Source organism: Callospermophilus lateralis, chromosome 14 (genome assembly GCF_048772815.1).
Source record: "Callospermophilus lateralis isolate mCalLat2 chromosome 14, mCalLat2.hap1, whole genome shotgun sequence".
NCBI classification, from domain to species: domain Eukaryota; kingdom Metazoa; phylum Chordata; class Mammalia; order Rodentia; family Sciuridae; genus Callospermophilus; species Callospermophilus lateralis.
The window spans coordinates 90,601,725-90,628,522 of NC_135318.1; the positions used below are offsets into that span (position 1 = coordinate 90,601,725).

Genomic DNA, 26,798 nt, shown 5'->3' on the forward strand with positions numbered 1-26,798 from the left:
TCTTCCTCACAGCATGGAGGCTGACCAACTGTGAGCCACACTTGCAGTGACTCCCAGCCATCACCCGAGTGCCTTCGCTTGGTTCTCTGTCTGGGTAAAGTTTCTTACCCCAACTTGAAATGCCTCAAGAGATGAATGCCCAGCCAGGACCAGCCCCTGTCTTGCTTGGGCACTGTGCTAGACACTTTTTCTCCATCTCTTGTATCTGAGAGGACTTGACTTGCTTTGCCAATAGAATATGGAGAGAATTCCGGAACATAGGCCTAAGAAGCTTTGCAACCCCTGCAACCCACTTCCTCTGCCGAAGCCCAGTCTAGGCTGCTGGAGGATAAAAGGCCAAGTGGACAGGGGCCAATGTACCTTGGCCAAAAGCCAGCACTCACTGCCTGAGGAGTCGGAGGCCAACTTGCACACCCCAGACTGCTGAACCCAGTTGACTGTAGCCCCAGGAGTGATTTGAGGTTAGACTAGCCAAAGAACTGCCCAGGTTGCCAACCCACAGAACTGGTATTAATCACTATTGCTGGTTAGCACACACAAATGGAAACTTTCAACCTTACTAATGGAAACAACAAAAAAAACCTGCTATAAAGTTATCAGTTGTACCTCATCTTCAAAAGGAATTTCGATGCAGCCCACTCCTGCTTTCTAAGAGATTAATAGATGTTGGTGGGCGGTGCATATAATTTCCCATCCGTTCTTTCTGAGTTGACTGTGTTGTCTACCCAGTCCCAGTCAGCATTCCATAGACTATTGTGCCAGTCTTTGGGGAAGAATCGATCTCTGCTGTCCAGGGTTGTGCTTCTCACAATATCCCTGATGGCCAGGCATGGAAAGGCAACAAGTACAGAAGGGAGCTACTTGGCTGCCTGGCCTTGGAGGCTGCCTGCATCTCTCTAACAGTGCCATGAAGTCAACGTTGGTCTCTTTCCACACAGAGGTTTTCTGCTCTGCTCTACATTGACTGACTGGAATTTAATGTACATCTACTGTGGGCCAGATTCCAGACGAGGTCTTCACCTCCATGGACTCCCTCGGTGCTCCTCACAACTCTCCTGGGGACCCCTCCACTTTACAAGTGAGGAAACCAAGCCTTAAAAACATTCAGCATGTTGGTGCAAGTCACCACCCTGGTGAGGGTGCCAGTGGGTTGAACCCAGAAGCTTCTTTCTACAGCCCTGTCTACCCTGTCTGCTCCGTCTTCCTCCAAGTGCTCGCTGTTTCCAGTTTTGGAGGCCGTGGGTGTCACACTGAGGATCACCTCCTGTGTCACAGCCAGTGTGTAACTCTTGATACTCCACCTAAGATGTTCTGTATGCCCAGCAAGAGCACACGGGCCTGCCCAGCCACACTGGCTCAGATGTCCCCAGAATACCATGGCCATAATGGCGCCCAGTGATGATCTGGCTTCAGAACCAGCTGCCATGATGCAAACGGGTGTCCAGAACACACTGGATTCTCTTCCTGTGCAGGGAGAGACACTTTCTCTGCAGATTGTTCTTTGGGAAGCTGGGAGAACTCCTCTGCACTGGTCATTGTCCCCTCCCTGGTCCTCCAGCTCACCAACTTAAGCCAAAACACAAACATAATTCAAATCCCTTCCAAGGAGCAACATGTGGACCGCCAAATCATGGCCCGGCCGGTGAACACTGCCAAGTCAAATAAGTTGCCTGCAGCTAGCAAAGACTTCTAGCAAAGACTTCCAAACTCAGGAATGCACAGAGGCTTTGGCCTGACTTATCCCCACCTATTCACCTCTCCCGAAGGACCGCCTATGCTTTATAAAGACAAATGTTGGTGGTAGGTGATGTGGCTAATGTGCCACCTGAGCCCCTATTGCCTGACCAGTGATTAACACTTCCTGTGGCACAGTCTCACACTGTGCTGTGATTCTGTCTCTCTCAGTTCACTGCTCCAGGGTGCTCCTCCAGGCAGGCTTGGGCCGTAGCTTGCTGGGCCTCCCAGTACCCAGGAACAGGTACATTCTCCTGGTTTCCTTGACAGCCAAGTTTTGATAGCATGAAACAAAACTCTGTGGTTCAAACAATAACCAGGACTCCTAATTGATATTTCTTCAGTATCAACTTAAATTATATCTTATGTTGATTAGCTCTTTATCTAATAAAAATATTTAGCATAGTCTGATACAACAGAACGGAGAAACTGTCCTCTTAACCAAAAAGCCACACCTTCACTTAGCCTAACTAGAGAGTTTTGAGGAGAGTCATATTTTACCTTTAAAATGTTCTTCCTACTGCAATGTAATTAAACGAATTAATCAAGTAATTTGGTACCAGGGACTGACCCCATGGGTGCTTAACCACTGAGCCCATACTCAGCCCTTTTTTATTTTTTATTTTGAGACAGGGCTTCCTTAACTTGTTTAGGGTCTTGCTAAGTTGCTGAGGCTGGCCTCCAACTTGAGATCCTCCTGCCTGAGCCCCCCAGAGTCACTGGGAGCACAGGCATGTGCCCCCACACCCAGCTTGCAATTTATTTTTTTGACTAAAGAGTACACAACTCAACTATTTACTAAGTATTACTGAAATGCCCATTTCTCTGAAGGAAAGCAGCTCTGGTCCTTGACATTACCACTCCTCATGATTTCTTTCTCTCTAAAATGTAAGGATGAGGAGAATCTGGCAGAGGGTGAGCATTTATAAACATTGTTGCTATTTTCCTCCTTCCTTTCTTTGGCTATGCTGCAGATTGACCAAGGGCCTCACACACCCTAGGCAAACCCTGTCCCCTAAGCTGCATCCCTAGCACTATTGTTATTATTATCCCGTGTTCTCTAGTTAGTAATAAATGCAATTTCTTTACAACTCTGGCATTTCCTTTACAAAGTCTGCTTAATCATCATTACCTAAGACTAGAGTACTGACACGAAGCACCAGCTTTAACCACTTAATAAGAACTTCTGACATTTATTCATACTAGAACTGATTCATAAGAGGAGAAGTTTAGAAAGAAGACAACTGCACGCTGCCTTCCCTTTAGAATACAGGAAACCATATGAAAGTTTTGGCAATGGAATTAAAGTAACCACAACGCAGCTCTTGGTAGCACTTTCTACCCGTGAAGGCAGTGACATGAAGTGAGAAAGAATATTCAATTAGGTGGTTATCAAAGAGGTGCCATATTAGCTTCAGACATTTTCCTACAAAAGAAGATGACATTTTAATTAATGATAGTTTAGCCTGATTAGGACACACCCAAGAAGAGTGACTTTTCAGTCAAACGTTTCAAGAGGCAGAAGCCCTGCAAACTAGCTGGACGTGGGGGCAGATTCCTGGAATCCCAGCAGCTCAGGAGGCTGAGGCAGGAGGATCACAAGTTCAAAGCCAGCCCCAGCAACTTAGCAAGGTCCTAAGCCACTTAGTGAGACCCTGTCTCTAAATAAAACAAATTTTTAAAGGGCAGGGGATGTGGCTGTTCAATCCCTGGTACCCGCTTCTCCCCAGAAAGCCCCCCAAATTGCCAGAACTCAATACAGACATGCTTCAGTGCAGCAGAGGATAAATTCCATAGGACCCCCACAACCTGCTGCAGATATCTCAATCTGCCGATGCCCAAATCACTCATCTAGGATGGGGTAGTATTTGATCCACGCACATCCTCTCCGATGCTTTTTATCATCTTTGGATTACCTTACGCAATATAAATGCAAATAGTTGTTATAGCATATCATTTAATCAGCGCGTTAACCCCTGATGGGATCAACCGGGTAGACTGTAGTGGGTGGGGTGTGGCTGGAGGAGTGGGTCACTGGGGGCATGCATTTGGGGTTTATAGTTTATCCCTGGTGATTGTAGCTCTCTCTGCTTCCTATGATTGCCATGTCCTGAGCTGCTCTCCTCATTCGCCATGATGTTCTGCCTCCCCTCAGGCCGAGGGCAATGGAGTCTAAGGACTGAGACCTCTGAAACCACAAGCACCAAATAAACTTCTCACCCTTTAAAATTGTTGCCAGGACTTTTGGTCACGATGGCAAAAAAGCAGACTAAAACAAGAGCCCACAAATATGAAGGGCTGACTGTGCAGTAAGAGTCCAAAGTTATTATGAAAAGGTCTGTGTCCTGGAATTTTTATTTCATGCACCAAAATGATTTCAAAAACAGTTTGGGAAGGCTCCCACTTTTAGTTAGGATATAGAAGGAGTTGAGAGAACTTTGCTGCCATGGTACTGGGGCTTCTGAAAAGTACAGTACCTAAGAAAGGACTACAGAAGTCATTCCAGGGAGAAATGAGGTCTTTATAAGTAAGCAGAGAGCCATGCAAGCTTCCCAACATGAGGGTAGGTGCCCATTTTGGGTGCAGGTAGACAGAGGGTGTGCATATTGGACAGAGGAGAGAATTTGAAGGGTGAGAAAAGTGGCCAGATGGAGTGGAATTGGGAAGAACTGAAGCACAACACAGACTCCTGGCCTGGACATTTTGAATGCCTAATCCAGGATTTTTGCGGCACAAGCAGCATCTTATGGAGGCTGGAGAGCGGAGGAAACTGTGCAGTCCTGTGCAGCCTTGGTGCCTGGGTTGAGGACTGTGCTGGAATTGAACTCAGAGGTGAGTCCAAGGTGCCTGAGACTGCAGTCCAGCCTCCATCCAGCTCAGCTGCAGACAGGGCCCGAGGCAGCATGGGCTGGGGTACAGCATGGGCTGAGCACAGTGAATATGCACTGATTAAAGCGGCCCCTGGGGCGGGGGCACTCTGGATGATCAGCCCTCACCCTAACAGCCACACTAAAGAAACAATAATAAAGGAAAGAATTAAAATCTGTTGTATGAAATGTCTGGAGTACAAAAATAGAGAACAAAGAAGCAGAAAAATGTGCCGCATTCCAAAGAGAAAGCACAATCAGTAAAAGCAGACCACAAGATGATCAGTTACTGAAATTAGCCAATGAGGATTTTTAAATAACTATTATCAATGTGTTCAAGAATTTACAAGGAAAAGTGGGTATCATGTATTACAATGGAATATTTTATAAGAGAAATGTAACTACAGAAAAAGAATGGAAGGAAAATTCTAGAACTGAAAAATGAAATATTTGAGATTAAAAATTCACTTGTGGGTTTAAGAGCAGAATGAGCACTGAAGACCAAAGGCCAGTAATCTTGAAAATGACCCAGAAGCAGAAATTATTTCAAGTGGGGCTTGAAATGAACAGAACCTCAGTGCCCTGTGCTTTATACTAGACACACGTGTGCTCTTATAACCCTAGATGTCAGAGAGAATGAGATCCACAATACTTAGATATGTAATGGTTGAATGTTTCTGATTTTTAAAAAATATTATTTATTTTTATAGCTTTAATTAATTAATTAATTCATTTGTGTGTGGTGCTGAGAATCAAACCCAGTGCTTCATACATGCTAGGCAAGCATTCTACCACTCAGCTACAACCGCAATCCCTCTCATTTTGATATGATAAAATATCTTCCACATATTTAAGAAGTTTAGTGAGTACCAAGCAGTACCCCACTTATGCATGTAATAATGAAATTTCTTAAAACCAAAATTATGAAAATTATAATATTAGTGAGAGAAAAGTCAATCTAATGCTTGGGAAAATGGTAAGAATGACAGCTGAATCCTCATCACTACAAAGCAAGGCAGCTGACAATGGATTCAGTGCAAACACAATCAAAATCATAAATACCTCCTTTTCCCCAGGAAAGGCCTAAGCTAGTTCCAACACACAGAACACAAGATAGTCAAAATCATTCTGAAAAGGAATAAACTATCTCGAGGAGTTGTATTATCTGGTATAAGATCAACTACAACAATCAAGGCACAATTAGCAAAATAATAGACAAATAAATCAATGGAATTGATAGAAAGCCCCCAAAACAGATGATGACCACCTGATTCTCCATAAAGAGGTCAGACATTTCAACAGAGGAAGGAAAGCCTTTCAACAAACCGTGCCTAAACCCTTGGATAACACGGAAAAATCAACTCCAACCCCTACCTTAGACTGTACTCAGAAATAAATTTGAGATTCAAAGTAGACTAAATGTAGAAGCAAGAAATGTAAAAAAAGCTTCTAGGAGAGAGCAAAGCAGACTACCTTCACAACCCTGAGTCAGGCAGAGATTTCTTCAAAAAGGCACAAGGGCGCTAACAAAGTTCATACATTGACAACTTTAAGTTTGTTGTACATAAACACGTCTGCTTGTCAAAAGACATTGTTAGAAAAATTAATAGGCAGGCCACAGACTGGGGAAGATATGAGTAGCATATCCAAGATGTATGACACACTCTTACAACTTAGCATTCTCTCTCTCTCTCTCTCTCTCTCTCTCTCTCTCTCTCTCTCTCTCTCTCTCACATACACACACACACACACACACACACACCACACTGGGGTAGGGGTCATAAATAGGCAGAATATTTAACCAGATACTTTACAGAAAGAGACATACGACCAACAATCACTTGAAGGAATGCGCAACAGCATTAGAGATCCGAGAAATGAAAATCCACACTCAGTGAGATAGGCTGCACCCCTGGAGAATAACTGACGCTGGAAGGCTGGCGACAGTGGAGAGGCTGTGGAGCCGGGACTCCCTCACCTGTTGCTAGTGGAGGTATAAAATTGGACAACCGCATTTGCAAAAGTGCTTATGGCAGTTTCTTAGTTCAACAAATACCTCCATATGATCCATTAATTATAAGTGTTTACCAACAGAAATGTCCAAAAAAATGGATACAGAAATTTTCCTGAAAACCTATACATAAAACCATCAGTCTATGAACACCCTATATGGTCATTAGCAGGAGAAGACATGATTTTTCTCAGCATAAACTATTAATGCAAGAAGAAAAGTAAGCCTTGAGTCTCTGTTGTTGTTTTCTTTCACCAGTGAATGCTGATAAGACACTATATTTTAATACCTGATGCACTTGAAGTCAATAAGCCAGTTCCTGGGGACAATGACATACCAGTGGCCCAGAAAATTGAGCATTTGCAAGAGGGAAAGGGTAAAGAGAAGCCAGAAAGGTCTATACCAGGGAATACTGTTTAGCAGTACAAACAAACAGACCACTTTTGCACCCAACTATATAAATGAATCCCCAGAAAATTACGCTGAATGGAAAAGCCAGTTCCGAATTTTACATATTATGTGATTCCATTTATACCACATTACTATTATTGTTGTCGTTGATGCAGTACTGGGAATTGAACCGAGGCACTCTACCACCAAGCTGCACCCCCAGCCCTTTATTTATTGTTTAATTTTGAGGCTGGCTTCCAACTTGCAATCCCCTGCCTCAGCCTTCCTGGTCACGGGGTTATGGGTGTGCACCACCGCGCCCAGGTATACAACATTTTTTAAAAGACAAAATTATAGAAGTGGAGAAGAGGTTAGTGCATGTGGCCTGGAATTGAAGAGGGAGAGAAATGGAAAGATGGTGTGGCTATAAAGGAGCCACAGAGATGATGATGGGTGATGCAGAGGCGGTGTACCCTGACTGTGTCAATGTTATTGTATCAAAGTCCAGGGTGTGATATTGTTCTATAGTTTCTCATAATGTAACCAAGAAGGGAAATCAGGCAAAGAGACCTGAAAACCTCTCTGTATTCTTCTTAAACTGAATGTGAATCTGGGATTCTCTCAAAATAAAAAGTTGATTTAAAAAATAAAAGCCACAAATTAACCACAGAATAAATTTTAAGTTAGTTTAAACAAAAGGGATTCCTATAGCCACCAAATGACTGTTTCCTTTTTCTTTTTATGCTTTTTAGTTGAAGCATAATGTTCACGCAGACACGTAAGTACAGGGGCTTGCTAAATTATCACAAAATGAACACGTCCATCTATCATGCAGATTAAGGAACAAATGGAACACCTGCCTCCCCAAAGACCCTGCGACAAGCCACATGGTTGTGCTGGACAAGTCACCCACACCGGCTCAGCAGCGGCCCAAGTAGGCCGCCAGAACCCATGCCTGGGGTTCAAGCTGGACTCTGACGTGGGTGACCAGCATAATGCAAAAGGCCTTCTGATTCCCACAGATGTGGGTTCAGACAAGTAAGTCCTGTGTCTTTTCTGTGCCTTAAAATGGGGTCACCGTTCCATGTTGTCTTGGTGTCATCACTAAAGGTGCTGAGTACTTGGAGGCCTCCAGAGGAAGGAGACACAGAAGTGTCTCATCGCCCAAATCCAGAACAAAAGTGAAAAACAGAAAAGTGAAAAGCAACTACAAACACATTTTATTTTATAAAATATACTAATTTCAAGCTAGAATATGAACTTACACCAAAACGCCTAGGCTGGGGATCATTTCTGTTTCAAGGTCAGTGACTTATTTAAATTCTTGAGATCCTGGTCTAATCCACCCCGTCCTTCACCGTGACTGGCTGGACTCAGCTGAATTCTGCGTCCCGAAGGTCCCTGTCGTGTAACAAAGCTCCTCTTTGGTACAAATCCCACTGTGAGAAGTTCTGACTGTGACACTTGGGTCACAGGCCTCAGCCCAGGGACACTGCCTCAGCATCTCCCCAAGGAGCCCAGGCTGATGCCAGAGGAGAGGGAGTTCAGCCCTCTCCCTGAGGGCCACAAGTCACCCTTGAGGGAAGGAAATGGAGTGACCCCTCTTCACTTCAGGGACACAAAGCTCTACTGTGGGACAGGAGGGTTCCCCAGGTGGCTGCCATGCGGAAATTGCAGGGGTGGGGTGACCTCGCTGCCCCTTTTACTGGCCAAACTGAAGAAACCAAATCTCACTTTTTCCCCTTAACCTAGTGGCATGGCCTGCATTATCAGTTCAACTAAGCATTTTATGTCACCGAGGGGCACACAGGAATCAGGAGTCAAGGGGAGGGGAGAGAAGAGGGGCTCCCTTTGCTTAGCATGCTCATTCCCCAGCTCTGTTTTAAGGTTTTTGTTTTGGGAAGAGAAGACCCAAATTCCCATCAGGGCCTGCTGTCCCCTAGAGGTGCACCAGCAATCCTACAGAAGCGACAGCAAATTAAAGCCAGTTCAGGTGATGGTTTCAAATCAAAGAGGATTTTTAAATGTGGCCAGTTCTATTTCCAGTGTGACCCTTCCAATCGGGCTCCCTGACCTTGGCCGCCACAGGAGCTGTCCTTCCCACCCCAGCAGCGGAAGTCCCCACTCGGCCTGGAGGACACAGCCAGGGAGGGCTGCCTGTGGGCAGCCAAATCAGATGGGCTTTACTTTTCACTAATTCCTTACAAAGAAAAGCAAAAGCCTTGGGCAGTAGGGAGGCTGAGGGACAGAGAAACCCGTCCCCTTTCCAGCCCCTGTGAACATTTTCAACACGCTCTGCCTGAAACCTCAGTGGGTGCTGCTTGGATTCTGACATCCCAACATCTGCGAAGCTGCCTCCATCCAGGTGGTTTGAGGAAAGGGAAATGAAGGCTGGGAATTGTTAAAAAGAGATGTTCAGCACAGCGTGGAAGACAGCCGCAGTGCGACTGTAGGAGGGAGGGTGCATGCACCTTTCCAAACCCCGGGTCCAGATGTGGACTACAATCTGCGAAGCTGAGGTTTAAGGAGGTTGATACTCCAGCACCGTCTTTCCACTATAGAACTCTTCCCTACATTTTTTTCCCCCTGTAATGTTTCTTCCATTGTAAATATGTTGCCACTAAATAATGTCTGCATTTATGTTCTATGTTTGGTTCAAACGAATAATTTGAGTGAATAAGCATAATGCTGTAACATAAGTGAACAATAATAAATAATGTAAATAAATGTAATAAATGAGCATAATCCATCTTATAAACTAAGGGGAGCCCAGCAGCATTCTGGTTTGGGGGCTGTTACCTGCACACCTTGGCACATTCTTACTTCAAGCTACCTGTCCTAAGAAAACAATAGGCCAATGGCCACATCTATGCAGAACTAACCGAAGGACCCATGCGTCAATGGGCTGGCATGATTTTTCCTACTCAATGATCCAGCCATTAGATGGACAGAACTAAAACCAAAACTCAATTCCCAGTGTCATTTTAGATTTGAGCAGACGCAGCGGAGGAGCCCAGGTTGCAGGCCGTCAGCTGACTCTTCCCGGCTCCAGCTGCCGCTGGGTCCTCAGCAGCCTGCTCAGGCAGGGGAAGATGAGTGGTCTCTCTCAGTGGGTCAGACCAAGGCTTCTGGGTCTCCACCTGTACCCACCTACCCAGCAAGGGTGCCAAACAGGATGTGGGCTTGTGCTGGTGAACAGGGCTTCACCTTGCACATCAAGGGGCACATTAAAATGAAAATGTAAGGGGTAAGGGAGAAAGACTCCGGTGAGCGCCAACAAGGACGCTGTGTCGAGGCAGTGACGGGTCATGATTCAAACAGGACACGAAGGCAACAACATTCAGATGAAGAGCTCAGAGTTGTTGGCACAATCTAAGCAAATATGGAGGAGAGTGGAGATTTCCCGGGCACAGGCACGATTGGTATGTATTTGTCTTTTTGCAATGGATGGATTTGCTGCTCTTGTAGGCCATTTCCCATGGTCCCCAGGGGCAGGAGGGGGTCTGCTCCCAGCTGTGCCCATCCTCCTTGCACCCTCCCACCCTCCCCAGCAGGCCCTCCACACCTGCAGTCCACATACAGTGCCATTGTTGAGTTCAGGGCAAGAAACAGAACCTGATTCAACGTTTAGCTAGGTGTTCTTTCCACCACACTGAGTAGGGTCCTCTTTTGATTTGCAACCCACAACCAGGCTGTGGTTCCTTCAATACTCATAGACTGAAAAGCTTCCTCCTGTGTCTGTTTCTTGGTGTGAGCTGACCACATGGCCACATGTACTTGCTTCTTCTCCTTATGTCATTGAGAGCCACATTCCAGGGCTGATGGGCATGGACAGGGCAGGGCAGCCGTGCCCAAGTGGACTTTAAGGGAAGGTATAACATGGAGACTCCAATTATTCATTTGCATTAAAATATACCAATTTAAAAGACTTGAGATTTTTTTTTTTTCCCCCAAGCAAAATCAAGCTGGTTTTAGTGGAGATGAGCCGCTGTGAACCGTTGGGTTATTTTCTTCCTGAACATGAGCCTCAGTTGAATGTTAGTCTAGAAGGCTGATAATTATCTGAAGCAAAGTAAATAGCCACCTAGGTTAATGATGACTGAAATAGAATAATGTGGGTACCTTGAACTTTCCAAGAACATCAAACACAATTATTTTATTCATACCCCTGCAAAAACGCAGAATGGACAAGACTTGGGTACCTAGTACTTGGGAGTGGTGTTGTGACGCATCCAGGGCTCTGCCCCTGGACCACTATGAACCTGGGATGAGGGCATCGTGGCAAGTAGTTCCTCCTACTCCTCAGCTCTGGGGACATGGGAGCAGCTGGGGACACTGGAGTCCAAAACCCACCTGGGAAGCCTCAGCTTTGAGGCTCACTGATTAAGAAGTGAGTTGACCTCGGATTCCCAGAAGCTGAAGTGCAGTAAGAGCTGATCCCATGGAAGGGTGCTGCAGCCCAGGGCTGAACGTGGACCTGCGCTGTGAACACTGATGTCCCAGACAGAAGAAAGGCAGGGGTGTGGAGGCTGGGGGGCGGGGCTTGAATAAAACAAATCCAACTCCAACCCCTCGACTTCTGGGCACTGTGCTGCTTTCTGAACTTGTGGATGGATTTCGTCTTCTTTGGGACACCAGGTGGGCCTTTGGGAAAACATCTGAACTCCTCAGGAGAGTCAGTGCTCTGCAGGGCTCCAGGTAACAAGAGGATGAAAACTGGATGAGGCCAAGAGTAGGGGTTCAGGTGTTAGGCTCACCTGGGGCTGTGGACAGTCATTTTTGTTTTGTTTTTGTTGTTGTTTTGTTTTATACATGGGATTAAACCCAGGAGTGCTCAACCACTGAGCCACCTCCCCTGCTCCCCCTCTTTAAAAAAATTTAAATTTTGAGACATTCTCACTACGTTGCTAAGGGCCTCATTACGTTGCCGAAGCTGGCTTTGAACTCGTGATCTTCCTGACTCAGCCTCCTGTGCTACTGCAATTCCAGGCGTGTGACCATGCCCTGCCTGGTGCATTTCTATTAACTAAACTATAGACTTACTCAAAGTTCACCAATTTTTCTGCCAAAACCCATCTCCTGTGCCAGGAGTCCATCCAGGGTACCATGTTGCAGTCAGTCTTATTTTCCCAAATGAGAAAACTGAATTTTTCCTCAAGGCCTTTGCCATTTTAATTGACACCTGATGGTGGTTGAGGAGGAGATAGGAGACGATGACAGTAAAAACCCTCCTTGGTCCCTTCCGATCCACGATGGTTTCTGAGTTTTTCATGCATTGCTGGTTTTGCGGGTGCCGATCAGGTACTGTGTGGACCATCTTCCAGTCTGGCTCTGTCTGCTGTGTTCTGATGGTGACTGGACTTGGGTTATAAGCATGGGGAAGAGGGAAGTGCCCTTCTCACCATGTGACATTGGGGGGCCCAAGCTGTGAACGTTTCCTACAGCTGGTGACACCAACCTTGCTCATTTGGTTGAGGTAGGATCTGCAGGGTTTCCCCTCCAGAAAGTAACCATTTCCCTATTCCCATGCTCTCTTCTTTAAAATACAAGCAAGCCAGGGTTCAAAGGAGGCAGGGGGCAAGTCTCATTTCCTGCAGGCAGAAGTACCCACACGGATCATTTGGAATTCTTCTGTAAGGACTGCTTGTCTTTCCCCTCCAATTTTTTTTTCACTTGTTTACTTATTTTTTTCCTGTATCATTGTGGACTTGTGTTTAATTATTTTATACTTTGAGTTATGACCTTATACTACATGGTTTATTTAATTATCAGATTGTTCTAGCTTCTCTCAGTTGGCTTCTTCTTGCATCTCTTGAGTGTACTCCATTATTACAGGTTTTGGGTTTTGTTTTTGTTCTAGTACTTTCTTATTTTCTGGCAGGAGACAACCCTCTATATTCACTTCCTCAGCCTTAGAATTAGTCATTTTCCAAGAACCCTGGTTCCTTATATTAGCAAATCATATTAGAAACCAAGAACTGGTATGCTAGTTGGCTTTTTGTGGCAGCGACAAATACCTGAGTAAACACTCCTTGCAGGAAGAAAGATTGGTTTTGGCTTCAGAGGTTTCAGTCCATGTTGGCCTGCTCCATTGCTTTGGGTCTGAGTTTAGGCAGGACATCAGGGTGGAAGGGTATGGAGGAGGAAAGCTGCTCAGCTCATGGCAGCCAGGAAGGAGAAGGGAAGAGAGAGAAATGACTGGGACAAGAATCAACCTTCCAGGACACCCCCCAGTGACCTACTTCCTCCAACCACACCCCACCACCTACAGTTTCCAATTCCTCCCAGTAGTCCATTCTGCCACCTATCGGATCCATGATATAATCACCTTGCCAAAGCACCACCCCAGAAGATTGCTGCATTGGGTATAAAGCCTTTGACACAGGAGCCTTTGGGGACACTGTAGAATCAAACCATATCAACTGGGCAAAAAGCATTCTTGTTTTTGTGACTAATGTTGATTATTATCCATGTAAATTAAATGGAAAATATTTGGAGTCAGAAAGATGTGGGTTTTACCCAGCTGTGCTGCTTTGGGCAAGTCCCTTTGCCCCTGACCCCAGGTTCTTCATCTATATGTAAGAGCAATGAAAGTCATGCATGGGTTGTTGTGGGATTGTGTGGAATAACATCAAAGGGATTTTCTGATGTTTTTATTTTGTTTTGGGTCAACTTTTCTCTTGAAAATAACCAAAATATTTAGAAAAAAATATGAGAAATATCTTCAAAGCATTAATAATCTGACAAAACAATAAAGTCAAAATTGAAACCAGTGAAACTCCATGTCATATATAACCACAAGAACGGGGTCCTAATTAGTCTAAGTTAGACACCACGTATGTATAATATGCCAAAATACACTCTACTGTCATGCTTATCTCAAAAGAACAAATTAAAAATTTTAAGAGAAAATGGGTACCTAAAGAAATGAGAAGACTGGGCTGGGTGCTATGGCGCATGCCTATAATCCCAGTGGCTTGGGAGGCAGAGGCAGGAGGCTCCTAAATTCGAAGGCAGCCTCAGCAATTTAGGGAGGTACTAAGCAATTCAGTGAGACCTGACTCTAACAAAATATAAAATAGGGCTGGGGATGTGGCTCAGTGGCTGAGTGTCCCTGAGTTTAATCCCTGGTACTCCCCACTTAAAAAAACAAAATAGAAATGAGAAAACCGGAGTTCTCCTGAAGGCCTTTGCCATTTCTAACATTCTAAACATTCACTTTGAGAAGGATAGGGGACAGGGGACGATGACAGTAAAAGTGCAGAGTCAGCCCTGAGTAAGAAATTGAAGAGACATTATTGGCTGGGAAGCCAAAGAACTATAGTTCTTGGGTGGCTATAACTTATTACCTTATTGTAAGTATGTGAGTCTTTGAAGAAGCTTCAAGTCCTGAATTTGGGTTAAGTGGATCTAAACTGGAAGTGCCTTCAGAGGCCTTGCTAGGGAAGTAACTTTAATTTGGCCTCATAGAAATCTTACAAATCATTTTTCAGAAAAAATGACTAGCACACAATAAAAAAAAAATGACTGGCACACATATAGCAGAAGCAACAGATTAAAAAAAATAAATAAGCCTATAAAGACTTAAGATATTGAAATTATTTGCTACAGATTAAAAAACAACTATATTTCAGTATATAAAGTAAAAAAGACAATATAGAATAGTTTTTGAAAACAGGAAACGAAAAAAATGGCATGGTGATTTAAAAAAACAAAACAAAACAAAAAAACAGAATTTTAAAAATAAAATTTCCAATGACTAGAGTTCAAAATTGGGGGGATGGGTTAATTAGCATGTTAAAGGCAACCGAGGAAAGACTCCGTGAATGTGAAGAAATACCAGGGAAAAACACGTAGACCACACTCAGGAACACCAGTCACCCTGTCTCTTTAATCACTCTTATTGAGCATCTTCAAATTACCAAGCTTCCCACGAATTTTAGAAAAGTTGCTAAAGCTTTCTTGAGATTCCTTCAATAGGGTGTGGTGGATGTCAGAAAGGAAGGATTTGAGCCATCTTACTAGTACTCTCTTTCCTTTGGGGACGATAGAAAAGCCCAGATAAGGGGAGAGTGCCCAAAGTTGTCCAGTCTGAAATCTGACAAAGAGGACTTTAAAACATTCTATGGGCTTGAGCAACCCATCCCCATCCCCCCAGATAAAGCTGTTCTGGAGAAACTTGCTCTTACGCCCTATCTCCTGAGCTGCTTGGAGGAGCCAGGGAATAATGAGTGTGGAAACCATGTTGCATCTTGCACCCTCTGGGAATCCAGCCATCATGAAAACACTGGCCCACCCTGAGGCCATGGTACAGGGAGGAAGCTCAAGCAAGGCCACATGGAAGGGGACAATTGCTCAGCAGCCCACATCTCTTCCTGCAGCCCCAGCTGGGGTGCAGCACTAAGAGCAGGAAGCCATCTTGGACACTTGGCTGTGACAAATACCATACTGAGCAGAAGAACTATCCAGCTGAGCCCTGTCCAGCTTGCAGAATGTGAGAAATAATGTAGGGTGATTGTTTTAAGCCAGAAGAGTTGGGGGTCATGGGTAACTTGGTAACACATGACTGAAACAGCATTACATGTACTTTTCTCCATAATTGAAGTTTTCCTCAAAATAAGGAAAAGATTTTTTTGAGGTTCTTCAGGTCCACTCTCGTTTGCCTTGCACAAACATGTCCAGATTTTTCTATCACTGGAGACTTCATCAGCCTTGTCCGGGGGGTCAATGGCACTTCCCCTCCCTAAATGAGTCACCTCCCCCACTTTGCCTTCAAGATCTGCACAAGGTGACATTCACTCCTGGGACATCCTTGCCCTGTACTCTGGACTGATTCTTGTGGCCAAGTTCATTGGAAAACCCGCACTTCCCTGTGAGGGCCCTTGGGTGTTTGAAGTTGGTTTTGTGCCTGCAGGCAGACTGGGCAGACTTGCGTGCGAGCTGCCTTCCAGCAGTGTCAGCAGGGTGCCCACAGAGGTAGGGCTGGGTGGTACTGAGATGGGCTTTACTGATGGCTACGCTGTCTGGTACTCTTGTTCTTTTAAAATTTATTTATTTTTTAATTTGTTCTAATTAGTTATACATGACAGTGATTGCATTTTGACACATCATACATGAATGGAGTATAAATGCTCATTCTTCTGGTTGTACACGATGGAGAGTTTCACAGGTCGTGTAATCATGTGCACACATAGGGTAATAATGTCTGATTCATTCTACTCTAATTCTTACCCCATGCCCTCCCCTTTCACTCCCCTCTGTCTAATCCAAAGTACCTCTATTCTTCTGTAGCCACCCCCACCCCATTATTGTGAATTAGCATCCACATATCAGAGAAAACATTTGGCCTTTGTTTCTTTGGGACTGGATTATTTTGCTTAGCACGATAGTCTCCAGTTCCATTCATTTACCAGCAAATGCCATAATTTCATCCTTCTTTAAGGCTGAGTAATATTTCAATGCATATACATGGCGCAATCTCTTTACCCATTCATCTGTTGAAGGGTACCTAGGTTGGTTCCATAGTGTAGCTATTTTAAATAGGAGGTCCTGGAATAATATATACCAAGCTCTGAAAGAAAATGGCTGCCAACCAAGAATTCTATATCCAGCAAAATTAAGATTCAGATTTGAAGAAGAAATAAAAACCTTCCATGATAAACAAAAGTTAAAAGAATTCACAACTAGAGGTGTTGGAGGGGAAGGGAGGAGGCATGGGGTTATAATTGGTGGTGGAATGGGATGATTATAATTATCCAAAGTACATGTATGAAGACATGAATTGGTGTGAATATACTTTATATACAACCAGAGATATGAAAAATTGTGTTCTACATGTGTAATAAGAATTATAATGCATTCTACTGTCATATATAAATAAATAAATAAGTTAAAAAAAAATCACAACTAGAAAGCCTGCACCAGAATATTCTCAACAAGATATTCCACCAAGATGAGAAAAAAAAAAAATGAAAACCAGCAAAGGAAGGAGCTACACTAAAGGAATAGTCAATCAAAGGAGAAACTAATTCAAATTAAAAACTAGAAATATAAACCAAAATGACTAGGAATATAAATCATATCTCAATAATAACCTTGAGTGTTAATGGGCTAAATTTATCAATCAAAAGACACAGACAGGCAGATTGAACTAAAAAAACAAGACCCAATAATATGCTGGAGACTCACCTCATAGATAAAGACATCCACAGACTGAAGGTGAAAGGGTGGGAGAAGACAGATCACGTTATTTACACATGGACCATGTAAGCAAGCAGGGGTCTCTATCCTCAGAGCAGATAAAGTGGACTTCAAGCCAAAGTTAATCGGAAGGGACAAAGAAGGTCATTTCATGCTGCTTAAGGGAATAATACATCAATAGGACATAACAATCGTAAGTATTCATGCCCCAAACAAGGGAGCATCTGTGTATGTTAAACAAACCCTTCTCGATCTCAAGAACCAAACAGACCAAACACAATGGTCCTGGGTGACCTCACCACCCCTCACACTGGTACTCTGTCTTTAGAGGAGCACTTGGCAGTGCGTCCCTGGCTGCACCTTCGATTTCAGGTGTTTGCCGGCTGTCAAACTGAATTCAGTTGTACTACGGACATAAGAATACCACCGAACTTTCTTCTGAATATGAAGAATCAGTTAATAGGTTTGGGGAAGAAGTAGAAAAATAAAAATAATTAATGCTTTTTTTTTTTTCCTTAACACCAAGGTAAGAAGAACACAGTTCCCTTTTCTGTTTTTCATGTCAGAAAGTTCATGTGTGGTGAGTCATTCGCTTGTCACTCAAACCCCAAAGCCTAGTGTGATCGTGGCGGGCAGTGAAAACGTGCATGTGACATCCCAGAGGTCTATAAATCCACGAGGGGAGATGATCAAAGATTGGCAGGACTGTTCCCTAAGAAAGCAAAGAGCCAGGCAGATGCACGAAGGGTTTCTTCTGCACCGCGGGAAACTTACCTGATTCCTGATCCTGCTGCTGGCCCTGGGAGTCAGGTATTTCTGTTCTAAATACCAGGCCCGCTCCTGGAACACCAGCTTGGTTCCATATAACAGACAAAACTGAGGCGGGAAGAGGGAAGAAATGGATAAAAGTAATGTATTAGGAAATGCAGACTCAGGAGGCAAAAGGGAAATAACACCATATCACATTTCATAAAACCATTAAACAATCTCTTAATGTAAAATGTCCACATTTTGGATGTGCAGTATATGTTTTATTTTTTAAAAACAGTCTACGGAACATTGAAAGCAGATATAAAGTAGAATGGGTAGTATAATGAGCCCCCTGGACCAGTCCTCCCAGCTTAGGGCATATGAACCCAGGAATGCATTACAATCCTTATTACACAGGTGTCTACATCTATATCTATATCTATCTTACTTTGTCTAAGACTTCATTCTGTTCTCCCCCACCCCAACCTATTTAGAAATCCATATAAAAATTCTTTTAAAATATACATGTAGTTCTGTTTTCTTACCATCTCATTTGATGAAGGACTGACTGACCTAAATGTACATTCTGAGTAAGACCACCTTGATATTTTCCATAGAGCACGGTTTGATTAAACTCTCATAAATAACAGCATTCCTCATTTACATTTTGTTTCAGTACGCTTTCCCTACTACATTTTTGGGACACACAGAGCTCCTGTATGATATCATGGGCACCCACCAAGCAACAATAAATAAATTTGACTGTAGAAAGCAGTGACTTTTTATTTAATTGCTTACTCACTTAATTTTTCATATTCGATAACCTTAAATCACACAGCAGTGGGCAGCGTATTATGATGGACCAGCTCCATCTCCATCTTCCACAGTTGTAATCCATGGACAACTTGTTTCATCTCTACTCTCCATTGTCCCTTCTGTATTACTGTGGGGCAAACCTCAGTTATATCATTTCATCCATAAGCATCTCACTGCATCTCTCTAAAAGCCAATGACTCCTTAGAAGTTGAATAATGTCCATGTCAAGTCAAGCAACAACAAACCCCTCTTGTTTGGAGGCCTCCAGTGGAGAAGATCTTCAGGTCAGAAGACAACAAGTCTTCTACGGATGGTCAGACTCAGGAGTTGTGTGCCTCACAGTCCTGTGGACAATATGGTCCCTCTTTCCTTTCTTGAGGTTCTGGGACATCCTTGGGATGGGGTCATTATGAAGAGCCTCAACCACTGGGTCTTCCTAAGAAGTGTCAGGGTGGCTTAGCAGCCCTTTACAAAATGACCTTGCCGTGGTCTGGGTGTGGTTGCTTTGCTAGTGACAGCAGGGAAGGTGTCACCTCACCCTGCAGACACCATGAGAGTCACTGAAAGATACTGCCTTCATCCCCCAAACAGATTCCTATAAGAACAATAAATTGTGTACATTGTGTGGCCAACTGAATCACAAGTCTCCCGGTGAACTTCATACACACTCCAGAAATATCTGCTAGGGGATCCTAGATGTGGAAAATTCACCCTTGTCACTCCGTGAGGTGGGTGATAGGAAATCCAGGGCCACAGAAGTAAGTGTAAGGCTTCTCAGAAATCACCTCATTCACCTCACCCAATCCAGAATCCTGCATCTGCCAGCGTTTAACAACAACAACAAAAAACCCTACACATCCATGTTAGGATCAATGAAAAAGAGCTTAATAATTTCTTAAAGTATAGGCCAGATGTAGGAGAGGGACATGCAGAACCCGGAGCTGCTACTGAAAATCTTAGCAATATTTTCCACATCTTCACGTGGTCTTTCTTCCTTCATGATTCTCAACCTTGGTAGAGTGTCACCTTCCTGTCACCACACAATCTCCGTTCTTGCACCATCTTGGACCTGGTAGCTCCTTTTAGATGTTAAGTTTTCTTCTTCAAGGGAACCCAAAGAGGCAAATGCAGTGTCAGATTTCTCATGACTGCTGGGTTTGCAACTGTCCTGAATTTGAACTCTGTACTTTTATATGCAAAGTAAGGTGGAGTTTGCTTTTATTGTTGCAATATCTTTTTTTTTTTTTTTAAATAAATGAGTGTAAGAGTATCATGGATATTTGGTGTCTATCAAACATTTGATCATCTGACATTCTCACTAAGCCTGGACCCTCTGAACTGTTTTCAACTTATGTGTGTGTGTTTATAAAATTCATATATCTATATCTATATTTATAAATATAGATAGATAGATATAGATATAGGTATAGACATATATGTATTAGATAATCCATATATAAATATATATTATATGCGACATAATTATATGTCACATATACATATGTATTATAAATCCACACACAAACACAAACATCCCTAAGGGGAAGATCTTAAATTTGTTCTTTTAAAGTCATCTTGTTGATATGAACTACTTGAACCCCTCAAAACCTCTATGAATTGTGATGCAGTCACCTGCTATGTCATGTCATTTACAAATTTGTCAAGACTTGCCCACCATTTTACGAAAACTCCACTCTTTAAATTTAATAACCAGGTTACTCAAAGATACAGTCCATGGGTTCTGGTTCTGGGTGACATAAACTAGATAACTTCCCTCATTTCCTTTATTGAATGCAGCCACAACTCCTAAAAAGTGTGTGTGGAGAAGCTACTTGAGCACTCTAAAAAATAAACAGTGGCAAGCAGATCAGAGACGAAGACCAGAATTCAATGCACTGCCCAACTGGAGGTGAGATTTTCCTTTTTCCCTCTAGTCCCCGTGCTGCTGTCCTGTAGCAGGACAGGATAACCAACCCCAGCTTTTACTTGGAGAATGGAGGAAAAGAGCCCCAAGGAATCAGACAGTACCAGGGAGGTCATAAAAGCTGGTGACGAGGGGAAAGGAGTCCCATAAAGTTGTTTATGAACTTCTGAGCTCAGCTCCAGGCCTGTAAGCATGAATTTGTTGCTAATTAGCATGTAGAAGACTTTGAAAACTGAACTAGCAGACAGATGAGAATCCAGATGCCAGTCTGACTGGTGAGTGCTGCATACCCCGGGCGATCTGAAGAGTGGTGCCAGGGCTTTAAAGAGGAGACGGACATTGCAGCCATAGAGAGCAGAGGGGGAATTGAAACCTGCAGCCCAACACAACCAAGCACACCACCTACTGCAGCATTTACACAAGATACAGAATCTCATATGTTTTTAAATGTCTTGGAAAAATCCAAAATTTTTCAGCAGATCAATAAAAAGAAAAATGGAACTTGCGTGGGAAAAGGCATCAACAGCAAAAGGACACAAGATTATCTGGTGAAAACTTTAAAGAAGCTATTAGGGAAAAAAATCTCCAACAATAATCTCACACTCTTTTGGAACAAATGTGAAACAGTATGTCTCAGTAATGAAACAGAAGATATAAGGGTGAACCAAATAAAAAATGTTAGAACTGAAAATTATGATGATCAAAATAAAAGTGCAACAGTAGAACAGAGGAGACAGAAGAAAGAATCAATGAATTAGAAGATAGAGAAATAGAATCTTAGAAATTACCTGATGTGAACAACAGAGAGAAAGTAGACTGGAACACCCGCAGCCTTGGAACCAGAAGGAAAGGTTGAAGTTCCATGTCACTGGAATCATGGGAGGGTAGGAGAGAGAAGGCGGGACATGAAAAGCACCGGAAGACATAGTGCCCATGTGCAGACATCAGAAGTTCAGAGAATCCAGAGAAAGTACAAAGGAATCCACATCCAGACACGTAATCCAAGATAGGGAAGCTGAAAATAACGCTGAACAGCAGAGAAAAAAAAACCATGCCTTAACTCTAGAAAAACAATGATCTGAATGAGCAGATTTCTCACCAGGAACTACAGAGGCCAGAAAGAAGTGGCACAGCATCTGTAATCTATGGGAAGCAACAACTGTCAACCTAGAAGTCTGTGTCCAGTAAAAATGTCCTTCGGAAATAAAGATGAAATAAAGAATTTGCCAGTGAAGAAAAACAGATTTGTCACAAACATCCTGCTTAAAAAAAAAGGAAGAAGGAACAGAAATAAAAAAAAAATGTCTATCAGGAATGAAGGAAGAGAACAGAAATGGTAAAAAAAAAAGTGAATATGATAGACGATTGTTTTCTTGAATTCTTTTAAAGTATGATTGAAAGCAAAACCTATAATGCTGTCTGCTGTGGTTCTCAATGTATGGGCTCAGAAGATACCTATCATGTAAGGAGGACAAAGGAACTCTAGGGTGGCGAGGCTGCCACCTTCCAACTGAAGAGACAAAGCGTTGACTCTCGCTTGACTATAAAAGCTAAGTATGTGCATCATAATCCCTAGAACAACCACCAAAAAGAGAAAGGTAAGTACAAAGGGATGTGGAGAAATCAAAATGATATTCTGAAGATCTGTTGAGTAGTCCAAAAAAAGGTGTGTATCATAGACTGAAAAATAGTCACCTACAGAGATCAAGTTATAATGTTTGGAATCTGCAAACATTACTTTATGAGGAAAGAGATATTTGCAAGTGTGATCAAGTTAAAATTCTTCAAGTGGAGAGGTTACTCTGGATAATTGCGTGGGTCCCACTGTGAACACATGTGTCCTCATGGACTCTAGAGGAGGTGGCAGTGTGACCACAGAGACTGGAGAGGGCTGCTCACAAGTCCAGGATGCCAGCAGCTGCCAGACCCTGGAAGAATCAAGGAAAGGATTCTCCTTCAGGGACTTCAAAGGAGGCAGGATCCTGCCAACATGGTGATTTTGACCTAGTGATACTGATTTCAGACTTTTGGCTTCCAGAACTATGAAAGAATAAATTTCTGTTTGTTTTATTCCACCAACTTTATGGTAATTTGTTAAAGCAATCAAGCAATCATAGAAAATGAATGCAACATGTTTAAAAAAAAACAACAGAAGAATGAAGGAAGGAAACAGACAGAAAATAAACAATAAAAAGGCAGTCCTAAGTCTGATCATATCAGTAATCATGCTAAATGTAATTAGTCTAAACATATTAATCAAAAGACAGAGATTTTCAAAATGAATCTTTTAAGAACTTAAAAAGTTGTATTTAAGAAAAATCACTTCAAATATGATGGTAGAAGCAAGTTGAAGGATTGAAAAAGAAATATTATGCAAAAACTAATCCACAGGAACTTACATCAGATGAAGCAGGCTTCAGAGAAAGGAAAACCAGACAACTTCCGTAGATAAAGAGTGAATCACAAAATGATAAAAAGGCTACTGATACAAGTAGTCATAGTAAGGCTAAGTGTGGATGCACACACAGATTTAAAATCCATGGTACGAAGCCCAGACAGAACTCAGGGGGAAAGTAGACGAGTCCTCCAGTGTGAGTGGAGGGGTCACTATCACTCACCTGTAGAACTGAGGGTGCCAGCTAATAGTGCTGATGGACAGAATGCTAGCAGGACACAGAAAAACTGAGCAACATCATCAGCCAACTTGATTGGACTGATACTCCACCCAACAACAGCATGATACTCATTCAAGGGCACATGAGACAGTCACCAAAACAGACCATATCCTGAATCATAAGAAAAATTTTAACAAGTAAAGAAATGTAAATAGTGCATGTTATGTTCCATAATTATAATAGAACTAAACTAGGGCTCAAGAGCTTAAAGATAACAGGACCATCTCTAAACACTTGAATATTAAACCACATAATTTATGGATCAAGATAAAAGTCTCAGGAGAAATTAGAACTACTTAAAAATAAAAACACAGCATATAAATAGTTGTGGGGTGCCAGGAAAGTTGTTCTCAGAAGCAATTTATAACAGGAGATGCTTAAAACAGTAAAGGAGAAAAGTCTAAAATCAATAACCTAAACTCTCACTTCAAGAACCTACAAAAATAAGAACAAAATAAAACCAGAACAATTAGACAAAAAGAAAACAAATATAAGAAGAGAAATTAATAAAAATAAAAATAGAAAAAAATAAATGAAAAAAACAAAGCTAATTGATAAAATTCTAACGAGTTTACAGAGATAAAAATAGATACCAATGATTAATATTTGGAATAAAATAGGAGAAAGCTCTGCAGCCCCAAAGAGACCAAAGGATATGAAGGAAAAGCTATGAATAATTTTATAAACTTAGATTAAATGAAGCAATTCCTGGAATACCATGTTGCTAAGAATCATACAAGATGAAATGCATGACAAAAATAGTCATAAAAATGAAAGAAGTTGAATTTATAGTTTTAAAAGTTTGTGAAAAAGAAATCACTAGGCCTTGATGATTTTACTGAAGAATTCTACCCAACATTTAAACAAGGAATAACACCAATTCTATACAATCTCTCCCAGAAAATGCAAGAGGAGGGAATCCTTTCTAATTCATGTTATGATCCAGCGTTAGTGTAGTAACAAAACTAGACAGATAGTACAGAAAAGGAAAACTAAAGCCCAGTGTTTCTCATGAACATAGACAGAACCCTGCCTTCAAACTATTAACAAAATGAATGCAACAATTTAAAAAAGAATAATATACCATATGGCCAATTGGACTTTGTTTTAGAACTGCAGGATAAATTGTATGCTAAAAAGTGCAACATTGTAATTCATCATGTAAACAACCTAAAGAAAGAAAATAAAAATATTATGATATCAATTGATGTAGAAAAAGCTGGGCAGGGGTTTGGCTCAGTGGTAGTGCACTTGCCTAGCATGTGTGAGGCCCTGGGATTGATCCCTAGCACTACATAAAACTAAATAAACAAAATAAAGGTATTATGTCCATCTACAATAAAAAATATTTTTAAAAATTTCAACATTCATTCATCCTTTAAAAATACTCATAGGAAAACAGGAATAGTAAGGAATTTTCTCAATTTGAATAAGGATACCCACAAGAGTAAGAAAACATACACATACACCCTGCAGATAAAACAATACTTAGTGGCAAAAACAAAACAAAACAAAACCTGAGTACATTCTGCCTAAGATACAATTTATGTTATTGATTTCTAGTGTCAATTCTCATCACTTTTATTCAACATCATACTGGAAGTCCTAGCCAATGCAATAAAACAAGAAAAAGAAAAGAAAAGCATAGAAATTGGAAAGAAAAAATTAAACTACTCATAGACAACATAATTGTTTGCATAGAAAAGTCACAAGAACTCTCCCCTCCCCCCCAAAAAAACCACCCCAAATCCTCTAGAATGAACAGTGAGCTTAGCAAAATCACAAGACATAAGATTAACACATAAAATATCATTATGTTTCTAGATACTAGCAACACACAACAAGAAAGCCAACTTTTAAAAAAATGTACATTTTACAATAACTTCCCCCCAAATAAAATACTTAGATATCACTCTGGTTTGAATACAGTTTTTCCCCTTCAAAATTAATGTTAGAGTTTAATCCCCATTGTGAGGTATTACAAAGGTGGGAACCTAATCTGACTGATGGGCAGAGGTGAGTCCTTTGGGAGGTGATTAGGATTAAATAAGGTTGTAAAGGTGATGACCTCATTATTGAACACTGGTGGCTTTCTACGAAGAGAAAGAGAGATCAAAGGATACACATACACAAATGTACTCTCTATCACTTACAGTGCTCTGTGCTTTTCTGGAACTCTACCAGCAAGAACATACCTCACAATGGGGATTAAACTCTAACATTAATTTTGAAGGGGAAAAACTGTATTCAAACCGGATGTGGCCCACTAACCTAGGACCCAACCATGAACCCAAATCAACCTCTTTATTTATAACTTACCCAGACTGTGGTATTGTGTTATTAGCAACAAAAAATAGGCTCATATAGGTTAAAAATGCTTATGAAAGAAATCAAAGAACCAACAAAATGGATTGTAAGTTGCTCTAGTACATTTGTTAATTATCCCATAGATTTGACATAATTCCAATCAAAATCTGATCCATAGATTTGACACAATTTGAAATCAAAATCACAGCAAAATTTTTTTGCTCAAACATTCAACAGAAATATAAAATTTATATGAAAAAAAAGGAAACTAGAATAGCTAACATTTGCAAAATAATCAAGTCAGAGGAACTACCTTATTTGATTTTAAGGATTAGTTTAAAGTTACAGTTATAAAGATGGCATAATCAAGGATTGGATACATCAATAAAATGAATAAAATAGAATAGGCCCACACAAATAAGCCCAAGTAATTTTTACAGCGATGCAAAAGGAATTTAATGGATATCGATGTTGAAACAATTGAATTTCAGTAGTTAAAAGATGAGCAAATCTTGACTCACACTATGAAACTTTTAGGAAAACATGATAGAAAATCTTCAGGGCCTGAAGTTAAACAAAGAATTCTTAAATATGACATCAACAGTATAATGCAATGCATAGAGTAGCCCCCACAATAAACTATCAGTCCAGAATTTCAAAGCTGGATGTGCCAAGTGCATTAGTCAGCTTTCTGGGACTGTAACAAATACCCAAGATAATCAATTTATAAAGAGAAAGGGGTTATTTGGGCTCATAGTTTTGGAGGTTTCGGTCCATGATTAGGTGGACTCATTGCTTTCAGGTCTCTGGTGGGGTGGGGAGCACATCATGGTAGGAGCCCATCATGTAGCAAAACAGTTCACCTTATAATTGGGACCCAAAAGAGAGAAAGAAAGAGACTAGGGTTCCACAGTCCCCTTACCAGGGTGTGCCCCCACCCCATGATCTAAAGCCTTCTAATAGTCCCCACCTCTCAAAGTTTCCACCACCTCCCAGTAGCACTAAGGAGGTCTAAGTCTTTAACACAGAGGGACATGTAAGGTCCAAACTGAGGTGCCACGGTTGAGCAGCTCTAGTCTGGAGAAGTGAAAGTGTGTGTGTGCATATAGCAACCTGTGCGCGAC

The 26,798-nt window shown here is 41.9% G+C and overlaps 1 protein-coding gene across 1 annotated transcript in view; it reads right to left on the reverse strand.

Moving 5' to 3' along the window:
* Positions 1 to 26,798, reverse strand: part of Acoxl (acyl-CoA oxidase like) — a 286,003-nt gene that overhangs the window by 3,375 nt on the left and 255,830 nt on the right. The window contains 1 exon segment of the mRNA XM_076833499.2: positions 17,977 to 18,078. Within this exon segment, the coding sequence (XP_076689614.1) occupies positions 17,977 to 18,078 (102 nt within the window).